The sequence below is a fragment of the Enoplosus armatus genome, chromosome 24 (assembly GCF_043641665.1).
Source record: "Enoplosus armatus isolate fEnoArm2 chromosome 24, fEnoArm2.hap1, whole genome shotgun sequence".
Classification (NCBI taxonomy): domain Eukaryota; kingdom Metazoa; phylum Chordata; class Actinopteri; order Centrarchiformes; family Enoplosidae; genus Enoplosus; species Enoplosus armatus.
In genome coordinates, this window is record NC_092203.1 from 1,727,192 (window position 1) to 1,739,380 (window position 12,189).

General features: G+C 42.0%; 2 protein-coding genes across 2 annotated transcripts in view; both read left to right on the plus strand.

Moving 5' to 3' along the window:
- The window catches only part of dock9b (dedicator of cytokinesis 9b), a 31,007-nt gene extending 30,806 nt beyond the window's left edge, over positions 1 to 201 (plus strand). Inside the window, exon 52 of the mRNA XM_070930380.1 lies at positions 85 to 201. Within this exon, the coding sequence (XP_070786481.1) occupies positions 85 to 201 (117 nt within the window). The remainder of the gene's footprint in view (positions 1 to 84) is intronic.
- A 3,816-nt stretch (positions 202 to 4,017) lies between these two features.
- Positions 4,018 to 10,378, plus strand: slc15a1b (solute carrier family 15 member 1b). Its single transcript, XM_070930382.1, has 22 exons — positions 4,018 to 4,056; positions 4,149 to 4,233; positions 4,591 to 4,732; positions 5,019 to 5,138; positions 5,240 to 5,339; positions 5,846 to 5,936; positions 6,032 to 6,115; positions 6,818 to 6,900; positions 7,021 to 7,107; positions 7,194 to 7,283; positions 7,415 to 7,459; positions 7,556 to 7,588; positions 7,702 to 7,790; positions 7,967 to 8,048; positions 8,148 to 8,264; positions 8,376 to 8,516; positions 8,739 to 8,785; positions 9,149 to 9,256; positions 9,339 to 9,450; positions 9,548 to 9,685; positions 9,825 to 9,932; positions 10,127 to 10,378. The coding sequence occupies exons 2-22, from the start codon at positions 4,227 to 4,229 to the stop codon at positions 10,376 to 10,378; spliced, it is 2,076 nt and encodes a 691-aa protein (XP_070786483.1). The 5' UTR covers positions 4,018 to 4,056; positions 4,149 to 4,226.
- Positions 10,379 to 12,189: the final 1,811 nt, after the last annotated feature.

Here is a 12,189-nt window from a genome sequence, read left to right on the forward strand (position 1 = left end):
CTGAACTTAAATTAACATTCACTTTTAAACATGATCAAATGACTACCCTCTCTAATCTTCCTAATTGACCTTTTTTTTTTCTAGATAAACCCGGTGGAAGACGGCGCGAGGAGCACTCTGTCTGACTCTATGGGCATCTTCAACGCCATCAGCGGCACACCAACCAGTGCCAACCCACATGGCTCAACCGCCATACTCTGATATGGGTGTTTCCGCACCAGTCTCATGCCTTCGTCACCACTAATGACTGATTCAGCTACCTGCCAGGACACATTCCTAAAGTACCCAAACACAACCCGAAGCCATCATCCACTGGCATTTTTTTTCTCCTGCTATTCTATTTCTACTCTGTACATGGCCTGAGCTGGAAAATGTGATGTTTGCTCCCTGTTATCAGCTGGCCCATTGTTCTTGTTTCCTATGGAGACTCCAGTCAATACTGTCGACTTTCAAACTTTGGAGAACAGCGATTCCATTCCGACTTATTGTCAGATGTCATGTATCCATTTTTGTACAGTTTGTTTTATCCTATGTAGGATCTGGTAAGCATATACGATGACACAGCAAGTGTGTATCCAATACTGTGACTGACAGCATTAGATGATTATCCTAATTGTCCTGGTGTCTTAAGCTAAGGACATCAGTATTTGCATTTGACCCAAGTCCACACCTGACCTGTTTTTTTGTTTTTTTAACTGTAGGGCTCCCATTTATGTACAGTGTCTGTAAGAGAGCGCTTCAAGCACGTCTTTGATGGAAATAAATAAAGAAATGCCACTGCTGTAACCGTACATGCATTCATCAGCTGATGCACAGCATATTTTTTACATTTCCCCTTTTCTATTCTTTTCAAATTGACGCCCTCTCACAGCAGATGCATTTTCTTTTGTTGAGTTGATCTTCTATCTTACTTTGGACGTTTGAAAGAATTACTCACTCTATTTTAGGCCAATGGGCGTGTATAGAAACTGTCTAAAGCCAAGTGAACCACGTTTTAACCTATTTTCTGTAAGGACAAGTGTGTGCAATATTTTCTATTGTTACTGAGGCTACCTACTGCACAGAAAACCACTCTTGCCAAAGACATTAGAAAAAGACTGTGCAATGCAAGACAAGGGTGTGACTCTTTGTAATCTACCCCTTTTGTTGTTGTTTTTTTTTGTCTGTCATGTTAAATGCCTTTTATCATCTGTGAGGTCAAATAAAAAAAAAAAAAACATTTTTACGTAATGACTGCTCATGTAAATATGTTTAAGACTTATAAATAAATCAAATCTGTAATAATACCTTCTTCGTGCCTTGCTTTTGTATGTGCACTGCAAAGTGTTTCTCAGATCTGCTCAATTATTATTATTATCATTCAAGGAGGAGAAGCACGAAATTCAGGTCAGGTTTTAATTTTCTTGTTGCTGCTATTATCTTTGTCCACTTTCTTTCATTTTACCTAAAATTGTGAAGCCCTGGAGACCCGACAGCCATGATAACAGCTCTGTGTGAGGCGGTGCTAAACCCTAACGCCAGCATGCTAACACGCTCGCAATGATAATGCTAGCGTGTTGATATTCAGCGGGTGCACTGTTCACCTTAGTTTAGTGTGCTAGCATGCTAACATTTGCTAAGTAGTACAGCTGAGGCTGGCGGATAAAAATATCAGCTCCACTTTGGAAGTTTGATAGAAATGTGGAAGCATTTTATTTCCTGTGTTAGCTTTGAAAGAGCAGATGGACCCTCAGCCCTTAAAAACACACATTCTCATCTCTAAGCCCCCTGTCTTGTTTCAGATACAACGCAAAGCTGTCCCTTATCTGTGAAGCAGAAGCTACGCACTTTTAAGTGTCAGTTAAGCTTCTGCAACTATCGCTCTACGGTGTACACACAGGGGAAAAGTACAAGTACAAAAGATGAGTGACTCGGCTGATATATGGCTGTATGTTACTATGGGTAAGTTGAAAAATATATCTTCCTCATACTATCACTGTATGCTGTATTTATACTGTACATTGACGATAGTGGAATGGTTGACAATTGCTGTTTGTGTCAAAAACACATTCTTCCAAATGAAAAGTTGAATTCAGAAAACATAAAACACACCCTTGCTAATTTCGTTGTTTGGTTGCTAAATACTAGCTAACGCTAGCAAACAAAATTGTTACTTGTGGCAACAGTGGCTACGCTTCAACAAAAGTTACGCTCGCTTTAAGCATTCACTAGCTTTCATTTTCCTATTTTTTGGTCTTAGCACACACGTATTCCCTATTTTCAAAAAAATATTTTAATATTTTCCATTTAAAAATGTCCTTATGCTTCAGAACCAAACATTCAGAGCACCAGCCTTTTCAGTTAGCTACCTAGCTTCAGCTAAGTATCTTTTGTAAAGCTACTAGCCTGCTTGTGCTAGCAATCTTAATCATCCATATGCTTTATAGCTGTAGCGCTATAAATACTAGCTGAAGTATTTTAGCTGGCAAGTTAGCCTGAGCAAAGTTAGCTGGCTAACTGCACTCCATTTTAATTTCAGTTAGTTAACTAGCTTCAGCTAAGTATCTTTTGTAAAGCTACTAGCCTGCTTGTGCTAGCAATCTTAATCATCCATATGCTTTATAGCTGTAGCTCTACAAATACTAGCTAAAGCATTTTAGCTGGCAAGTTAGCACGAGCAAAGTTAAGCTGGCTAACTGCGCTCTATTTTAATGAACACTATTATTTATTATTAGTAGTATTTAGTATTATTGCTTTTAAATTCTAATTGCCAAAACTGTCATTGCATTATCATCTAAAAATAATTGTATTGTTTGTATATGTGGTTGTGAGTAGGCATATTGGTCAGTGTCAGTGAATGGAGCTCTCTGTGCTGTGTGCAGGCTTGTGATGCACATTCAATGAAGAGAAACAGGAGAGAGGAGGGGGTGGGTGGGGGTGAAATTGGGATGCTGACTGGACGGTAAAATCCCCACTGAGCTCTGTCATGGTAATCCCACCCACACCACATCCACACACACACACACACACACACACACACACACACACATCTTGTTGTGTCGCTGTTGGTTTACTGGACACCCCAACTGTGTCGTTGCTTCAGAGAGTTGGGCTGCTAAACATCATGAATCTGGCGTGAGTCCTGCTAGTGTTTCATGGAGTGTGTTTGTGTGTGTCTTTCTTTTGTGAAATACAAAATAGTTCGAGTAACTACCGTAAGATTTACCTTTTTACATGTTTTATGTGTATTTCATGTAGCCCAGTTTGTGCCTTGCATGTATTACCATTACACTCCAGTCACAGAGCTAAGCATCACATTTTCCAAAAATGAAATACCCAGCTATCTCTGAAACACTTAACTGCTGTTCACTTCTCACCTCTACACTGGTACTAATAATGACACTTGGCAATAAGAAATAAGAATATTGCCACCTCAGCTGACCTTTATCTGTAAGGCAAGACCCTCTCATTGTACATGAGTTCCCTGAGTCATAAAGTAATTACTGACTGACACACACACACACACACACACACACACTTGTGATTACGATGAAGTGAATGTGCTGGGAGGTGGGGATGGTGACTTGCATGTTGGGAGGTGTGTGTGCGATCCACAGTCCAGCATCAGTGGGCGTTGCAGGAGGGTTGATGGGAGGTTACATAAGAAGGCCTCGGCTCATGGATCTCAACAGGGGTCACTAGTCTCTCTGTGTCTTTTTTGCTGAAGGATTCAGTCGGAGAAGGGAGCCCAAGTGGACGCACACACCAGCCATGGCAGGTGAGTCCCAGTCTGGATGGGAAACCTGTAACTGGGACACTCAGGAGCCCACCTTTACACTATGGGATTTTCTTTTCCTGCAAGTTTTATAGTTGGGGGAATATTCTTTGTTTATTACACTTTTTTCTTTCTTCACGATGAGCTAGTATTTGTTCAGTTATCATATAATATATATAATATTTATCTGCAGATTTCACTTTTTTCCACACTTATTTTTCAAGTCAGTTAACATAACATGTGACTTATAACCACTCATTTCTTCAGACAAAGAGGACCAGAAGAAGCCCAAGCAAAAAAGTGTAAGTCCAACTGTTATTGTACTGTCTGCAGTATTCATAAAAATATAAAATATCCTTATATCCTTATATCTTTTCCTTCCTTCCTCTAACAGGCTACTGTTTGTGGCTACCCAATAAGTATCTTCTTCATTGTGGTCAATGAGTTCTGCGAGCGTTTCTCCTACTATGGCATGCGTGGTGAGTTGGTTTGTTCAGGATCTGATGTGGTTTTATACAGTTTCCTTTGAGCCATGAAGTTGCTTTATTCATGTTATATTTTAAGAAGCTGTTTCATTGTTCTTTTCCTCAATTGCACTGTAGTTAAGTACAATTTTGAGGTACTTACACTTGAGCAGTTCCATTTTATGTTACATTTATTTGACAGTTATGGTTACTTTGCGGATTAAAATATGTAGATATTCAAAATATATGATCAGTATATAAAATACATTGGTGAGTAGCCCTGCACTCAAAACTCTACTTAAAATAAATGTCAAGAAACATTATCAGCAAAATGTACTGAAAGTATCCAAAGTAAAAGTACTTGCTCTGCAGCCGTGCTGGTGCTGTACTTCAAGTACTTCCTGAGGTGGGATGATGACTTCGCCACCACTATCTACCATACCTTTGTGGCTCTCTGCTACCTGACCCCCATCCTGGGAGCTATCGTGGCTGATTCGTGGCTCGGCAAGTTCAAGTGAGTTTCGAATCCTGCAGACTTGACCCGTGACCAAATGAAAAAAATGCGTTTTCTCTGGCAGTTTGCATATAAAAAGTCACCAAAATCCATAAGCTGTAATTTGCTTTATATACTGTTGTAGTAGATGGACATATTAAATATTTGAAAAGAGTTAGGGTTAGTTAAGTATATCTCACAGAATCAGCTGTTAAATGTCATCCTTGGATTTTTGACCCTTGTCTATCTTATCTCTACCTGAACCTGATGTACACCTGTTTACCTCTTTGCTCCTCCCTCTGCGCAGGACCATTGTTTACTTGTCCATCGTTTACACGCTGGGACAGGTCGTCATGGCAATAAGTGCCATCCATGACATCACGGATACGAACAAGGACGGCACGCCTGACAACATGACCTTCCACGTGTGAGTTGGACACACTCAGATCTGTGTGAGGGAAACACAACAGGTACACGAGTACGGATGTGTGTTTGACGTTGTGTGTCTGGGCTGTGTTTTGCCCCCAGAGCTCTGTCCATGGTGGGTTTGATCCTCATTGCCCTGGGAACAGGAGGCATCAAACCCTGCGTGGCTGCCTTCGGTGGAGACCAGTTTCAAGACCATCAGGTTAGATGTCGCTCAAGCACACTGTTGATACTGATACTGTGCACACACACATCATACACATGCATGTCTAACACAGGTACACATATAACATGAGTCAGATGCAGCTGGATGTAAACATACACATGGACCTTCCCCTTATGTGCATACATGCATGCACACACCACATGCGGAAGTATTATCTCTCTCTCTTTCTTGCACACGTGCACGCACGCACGCACACACACACACACACACACACACACACACACACACAGCAATTAAAAAGACAACTGAGCTACTCCTGTCATCTCGTCAGCACTTCTTGTATCTCCGTTTCATTCCGGCTAGTTGTTTATTAACTAATAGCCACAGGTACATCTGTCTCAGTGACTTTATTACAGTGTTCAAGGCTATAGGGATAAAGATTAACCTGTAATATTAATGACTCTGGTGAAGTGGGATGTTATGTAAGAACATAATCTTGAAAAATGGTGCATCAGTTGTTTAACTTCCATGTGTCCCAACAGGAGAAGCAGAGGAGCACCTTCTTCTCCATCTTCTACCTGTCCATCAACGCCGGCAGTCTGTTGTCCACTGTCATCACCCCCATCCTCAGAGGTAAAGGTGATCATGGAGCATCACATACGCAAATCACTCACAGGTTGAATTTATTTTTTAAATGTGTGTCTCTCTGTGTGTGCTGGGGTTTCCAGCTCAGGAGTGTGGTATTCACACCCAGCAGAAATGCTACCCACTGGCCTTTGGTGTCCCTGCGGCTCTCATGGTGGTGGCACTGAGTAAGAAAAACTTTTTTTTATTTTTTTTTATGTCTCTATTGCCTGTAATGAGTAGATCAGTGCTACTTTCTAAGAAGGCACATTTTACTTGTACTACTCAGCCTATAGAAACAGTTGTATAATGTCTTCTGTGGCTCTGCACGGGGCTCCATCAGGTCTGAGAAAATGACCCTGATGATGTCACAGTGATGTCATCAGAGTTAAATCAGCTCGGGCTTGGAGACTACACATTTCTAACAGCGAGCCTGCATTAAAAACTGGGGGGTGGGGGGGTGGGGGGGGGTGAAACATCCTACTCAGATGCATTATAGGAATTGTAGGATCCAGTGTTTCTGGATATTTCAGCCTCTACAACTTGTCTCTTGTGAATCTCCCAACTTAATGAAAGTACATAGCAGGAGTGCCCCTTTAAATTATTTATTAATGCTTTTTATGGATAAGAAAGAGTCTGGGTTGCCAGGCTGTGAAAAATCAATATCGGTGGCTTATCGCTAAAAGCATTAATTAACTATTAATAAAGCCTTTATTACCCTCTATAAAGTATGTTTTATAAGAAAGGGGTACCATGAATATTTATAGTGCATGTAAGATAAGTCAATGACGTTCTAACGATGCCCTCCTCTACTTTCTGATCACTTGCGGTTGCTGGTTTGATGTGGTCAAACGTTAATACATGTAACTGGTGTGTATGTGTGTCTGCAGTTGTGTTCATTGTCGGAAGCGGTATGTACAATAAGACTGCCCCTCAAGGCAACATCATGGTGAAGGTCTGCAGTTGCATCGGGGTAAGCGGCTTCTCAGAGATGAACAGGCTTTCTCCTAGACCTTTGTAAGCTTTCAGTCACAGTTTAGGTGACAAAATGGGGTAAAACTTCACGTGGAACTGTCCTTTCTGCTATCTGTAGTTTGCTATCAAGAACCGCTTCAGGCATCGTTCTCCTGAATACCCCAAGAGGACACACTGGATGGACTGGGCTGATGAGAAATACGATGTAAGTGCAGTATACCTACGCAAATACATGTAAATACACAATCAGTGATGTAAGAATCCTAATCCTCTGCTATGTTTGGTCTCCAGAAACTCCTGATTGCCCAGGTGAAGATGGTTGTGAAGGTGATGTTCCTCTACATCCCTCTGCCCATGTTCTGGGCTCTCTTTGACCAGCAGGTAACTCAACCTGCGCTCTACTTGACACTTACTGTTTGGAATTATAATTAATAGCAAATTCGACAATGCAAAGCCAGAAGTGCGCTGGCAGAATCCAGACAGACTAAAGACGAGCTGCGTCTCCTCCACAGGGCTCGAGATGGACCCTCCAGGCGACCACCATGGACGGCGACTTTGTAAGCGTTTCGTAGCACGTTCGCTATGTTACACCTTGTGAGTGTAAACCACAGAAAAGACTTGTTTTTTTAAATGAGATTCTGTCTCTTCAACAGGGAATTCTCATAATCCAGCCTGATCAGATGCAGGTAAGACACTTTACACATTACATTTTACTTACTCGGTTATGGTGTTTCTTGATGCTGTTGACCTGAACCTATAGAATCGGCTTTAAAAGAGCGACTCGCCTTCTTCCCACCAGACTGTCAACCCTATCCTGATCCTGGTTCTGGTGCCCATCATGGACAGTGTGATCTACCCGCTGATTTCCAAGTGCAAGTTAAACTTCTCGTGGGTTTATTTTTCTCTTTTGCTCCTGTGTGATGGAAAATATTGCATTACTTTAAGGAGTCTAGGTTCATTTTGGATCAATTTTGCCAACTTTCTCTGCATTCATTTTGGTCGTTGTTTAATTTGATTTCAATGTATTTGTCAGCAGTCTTCAAATGTGTGTGTTTGCGCTGCAGCTCCTTGAGGAGGATGACCGTGGGGATGTTCCTTGCTGCTCTCGCGTTCGTCGCTGCTGGCCTGGTCCAGATACAGATTGATGTGGGTGCAACACACATAAAAACACGCCTCGGGCCACTTAAGCACACATTACCTTACGAAGCACAATTCATACACACCCAATTTCATTTCTTCTTCTAGCAAACCCTACCGAAGTTCCCATCAGGCACTGAAGGCCAAGCGAAGTTCATCAACATGATTGACAGGCCGCTGCCCATCAAAGCAGGGGCCAACGAGTTTACCTTGCAGCCTTTCACGGTACTCCAGTCAACAAATGACACTAGCCTTCCCATATGTAGGTCTGTTCTGACTCACTGTACACTCAAGGTTGGAAGACATATTGATATTGGCTTTTCTTTTCTCCTGCAGGCCAATGAGGATTATCTGAACTTTGATGAATCATTTGAACTGGATCTGGGGCCTAATGCCACCTACACAACCAGTGTAGGGAGTGGCACTCGGGAAACCGTGGTCATCATTCAGAACGGGTCCCTACCCGAACCTATTGAGGTGAGAGCCAGATAGGGTTAAAGTCCAACTGAAATTATTATCATGTCTGCTACAGCTAGGGATGGGAATCAATAGCATTTTATAGCGTCTGAATCTAGTTCTAAATGCGATTACTGTTGGACTTTAATTATGCTTATAGTGTGTGTTTCCTTTATCCATCGATTATATCAAATTTAACATGAAGTACAAGGATGTGACTCTGAAGTATCTTTCTGTCTCCAGTTCACGGACGTCAGCAAAAAGCCGGAACAGGGCAGCAATTCTATCAGGCAAGTTTCAAATTGTTACAAAGCTTACAGGAATGAATTTGCACAGAAGGCTTGAGAGGCCACGTGTAGTCACGTTTCTGTTTTGTCTTCTTGTGATCCTCACAACAATCATTTTACTCTCGCCAAAGCTGGGGAGGTTTCTGCTTTCGTAATTATTTTGTGGTTGTGTGACATCCGAAGTTTTGCTTTGTCTTTAGCTTACAGCAGCACATAAGAGCCACGTTAAATCTAAGGCACTGTCACTGTCTTTGAATGTAACTGAAAGTGTTAAGTCCTTTGTTGACAACATGTCTTTAATCTACATAGTCTCACTTTAAGACTGTTATTTTCTCATGTATTGTGTGCCAAATGCTCCTTCCCCAGATTCTTTAATGGCTTCACCTCAGTTTTGAATATAACAGTGGGCGGCGAGCAATTTGGGGACATCGTCAGAAACAACATGTCAAAATATGTTGTGGTGCCACAGGGAGAGTAAGTTTCATTGTACAGCCTATGTCACGTACAGTTGTGTTCGAGAAAATTCCTTCGCTCTGACGGGTGTTTTTCTTGTCAGAGCACAGTTCCTGATCAAGAACGCCCTGCAAGAGTGCGTCTACACTCTAACGCTGGGCTTCGGCAGCTCTTACACCGTGATCATCCCGCCGACTTTCGCCTTCGGACAAAATGTAACTCATGAATGCTGTTTTTGAGTCACAACGTAGCTCGAATGTAGCTTTCTTTGGATCGAGGTAACACATGTGGGTGCCCGTCTGTGTCCTGCAGTGCAAAGAGAGCATCCGACCAGTGATGGACATCAGGCCGAACACCATCCACATGGCCTGGCAGATTCCTCAGTATTTCCTCATCACTGCAGGGGAGGTGGTCTTCTCTGTCACCGGCCTGGAGTTCTCCTACTCACAGGTAGAGGGTGCTTTCCTCACATACGTGACAGCACTGAAAATACAGTTCGGAGTTTGACATAAAATATGGAAAGATTGATAATGTCTTGATGACTTTGCTATAATATATAGTTCTGTTTGAATATCCCTTTGCTCTCCAGGCACCCAGCAACATGAAGTCTGTGCTGCAGGCTGGTTGGCTGTTAACTGTCGCTGTAGGTAACATCATTGTGCTCATTGTCGCCGAGGCCGCAACGCTCTCAGATCAGGTGGGTGGATGTAAAAGGTACATGTACATTTAAAAGTTGTCATGGGATACACACACGACAAAATCAGACATCATGGAAAGAATTCATTTTGCGCTCATGATCATTTTAAAGTCATTTCATTTCCCAAAATGTCAAGCCATTCCTTTCAGTTTAGCTCCAAGTTAACAGCGTTTGTGTGTGTTTCTGTTCAATAGTGGGCCGAGTACATCCTCTTCGCCTCTCTGCTGCTGGTGGTGTGCATCATCTTCGCCATCATGGCCTATTTCTACACCTACATCGACCCGACCAAGATAGAAGCAGAGTTTGCCGAGAAGGAGCTGGAGGACAGGAAGAAGAGGAAAAGTCTGGAGATGGCCAGGAAGGACTCGGTCGAGCACCGCAGCAAGGACCGGAGGAGTTCTGATTCCAGCTCTGACGAGGAGGAAACCATACAGACCAAGATCTAAAGCGACCATTTCTCTACGGAAAGCTGCTTGGTTCTGTGTTTCATCTCTGAGGGTGCCTGTGCCATTAAGTTTTATATTTTTCATCATTTTGTCAATGCAGTCTGGTGCACTGCTGGACATGTGGTGGTTAGAATGAATGAATGGACCTGAGCAAAATGGTGCTGAAGTTGAAAGAACACAGAAAATAGGGCTTAGATGGTTGAGCTCTTGGTGGACAGTGTTAGTGAAGGATAAATTGATAACACTGTTATCACCATTTCCGCTCAAAATCCTGAGAGAATAATACTTTTTTAGAGGTTAGTCATATAATTAAAATCCCTGGATGTTTATTGCTTCGTCATTTGTGCTTTCGCTGTTGTAAATTTGCTTTTACAATGAATTATTTTGCACTGTGTAGCAACATCTTTATGTAATTTTAGTTTCATAGGCTTTTGTAATGTACTGGAGTACACATACAAAGCATTCCAACATTTGTATTTATTTCCAAGCACAGTGTTGTACGTATTGTAATATATTGTCACTGTTTTGTGTATATATATATATATATATATGATGTTCTCATCTGCTCCTGGGTAAAATCTCACACCAGACTGCTTTTTCAGTCAGGGAATGTTCAATCATATTCTGTATTCAAATTTTGAACCCTGCCCTGTGATAATGGCTGCTCAAGGTTTTCAATAAAGATGCCAGTAAGGGGTTGTTGTCAATAAACATGTGTACTGCCACAGGTGTACCTATGTAATGGCATTATGTTAAATACATTTCTTTTTCTGAATACAAAACCTTTTTCTGTTTCCAAAACTAAATATTTGATGGATGTTCCCAACATTTTGAAAATGATGGGAGTATTATGGAGGGGGGCATGGTGGCGCTAGACGCAGAGTCAGGGAACGCCAAAGTCATTAGAATCAGAATCAGAATCAGAATCAGAAACTGTTTATTGCCAAGTAACATACATTACAAGGAATTTGCTGTGGTCTGAAGGTGCTATTGTTTTGATAACAAATAAGTAGAATATAAAAGCTAAAATAAGAATAAAAATAAGATTCCTCCTCTGAGGACCATGAATGCAAAACTGTGTCATCTAGTCCACCTAGATGTTGAGATAGTTCACTGGATAAGTGAAAACCAGGGTTCCAGTTAGGAGGAGTCTGCTCCCATAAAAGCAGTAAAATCATACATCTGTGGGGGTCGCTAATACATTACCAACAGCCATTCTCTTAATCTCAAATAATGCATTTTTCAATGCAATGAGTGTTTTTTACGTTAACGAGATAAATAGGCTAAAAGAAACATGAAACAAGAACTACGCAATATATTCTCTCGCGAATGACAGTATGGCTGCACTTCACCACCACGCCACCAGGGCGCAGTAGAATATTGTGCGAAGTACGCCTGTTAAGAGCGCGCGAGCCGCGGACGTTCGAACCCATTCGAAAGAAGAAGCCGCCACAAATATCAGCCAACGTTATCGTCATATATTGAATAGAAAGTACTAATTTAGACGAGCTATCATGGCGCCAAAAATGGCCGCTGTTGCCGACGGGCTCTACAAGCCTGGCTAGTTTCGATTTTTTCACAAGGAAACAAAAAAAAAAAACCCAACAGCTTTAGACAACTGGAATGCACCTGCTAGCGTGATAGCTACAACTAGCTTTGCCGTTACGGAGGATGCTAGCTCTGCTACGAGACGTGACGCCGCTAAACTCCGAGAGCCCGCTAATGACGCTGTTCGTGAGTTCAGAGACTGGAAATCAGGCAAGGCAACAAGGCAAGGAACATAGTGGTAAAACCTTCAAAAGACTTGACAG

What these genes read in the sequence shown, in the direction of transcription:
- slc15a1b (XM_070930382.1), top strand. An exon ending in ACCAGTTTCAAGACCATCAG is followed by an intron (nt 5,340 to 5,845) that starts GTTAGATGTCGC and finishes GTGTCCCAACAG; the next exon opens with GAGAAGCAGAGGAGCACCTT. An exon ending in CCACCATGGACGGCGACTTT is followed by an intron (nt 7,460 to 7,555) that starts GTAAGCGTTTCG and finishes TCTCTTCAACAG; the next exon opens with GGAATTCTCATAATCCAGCC.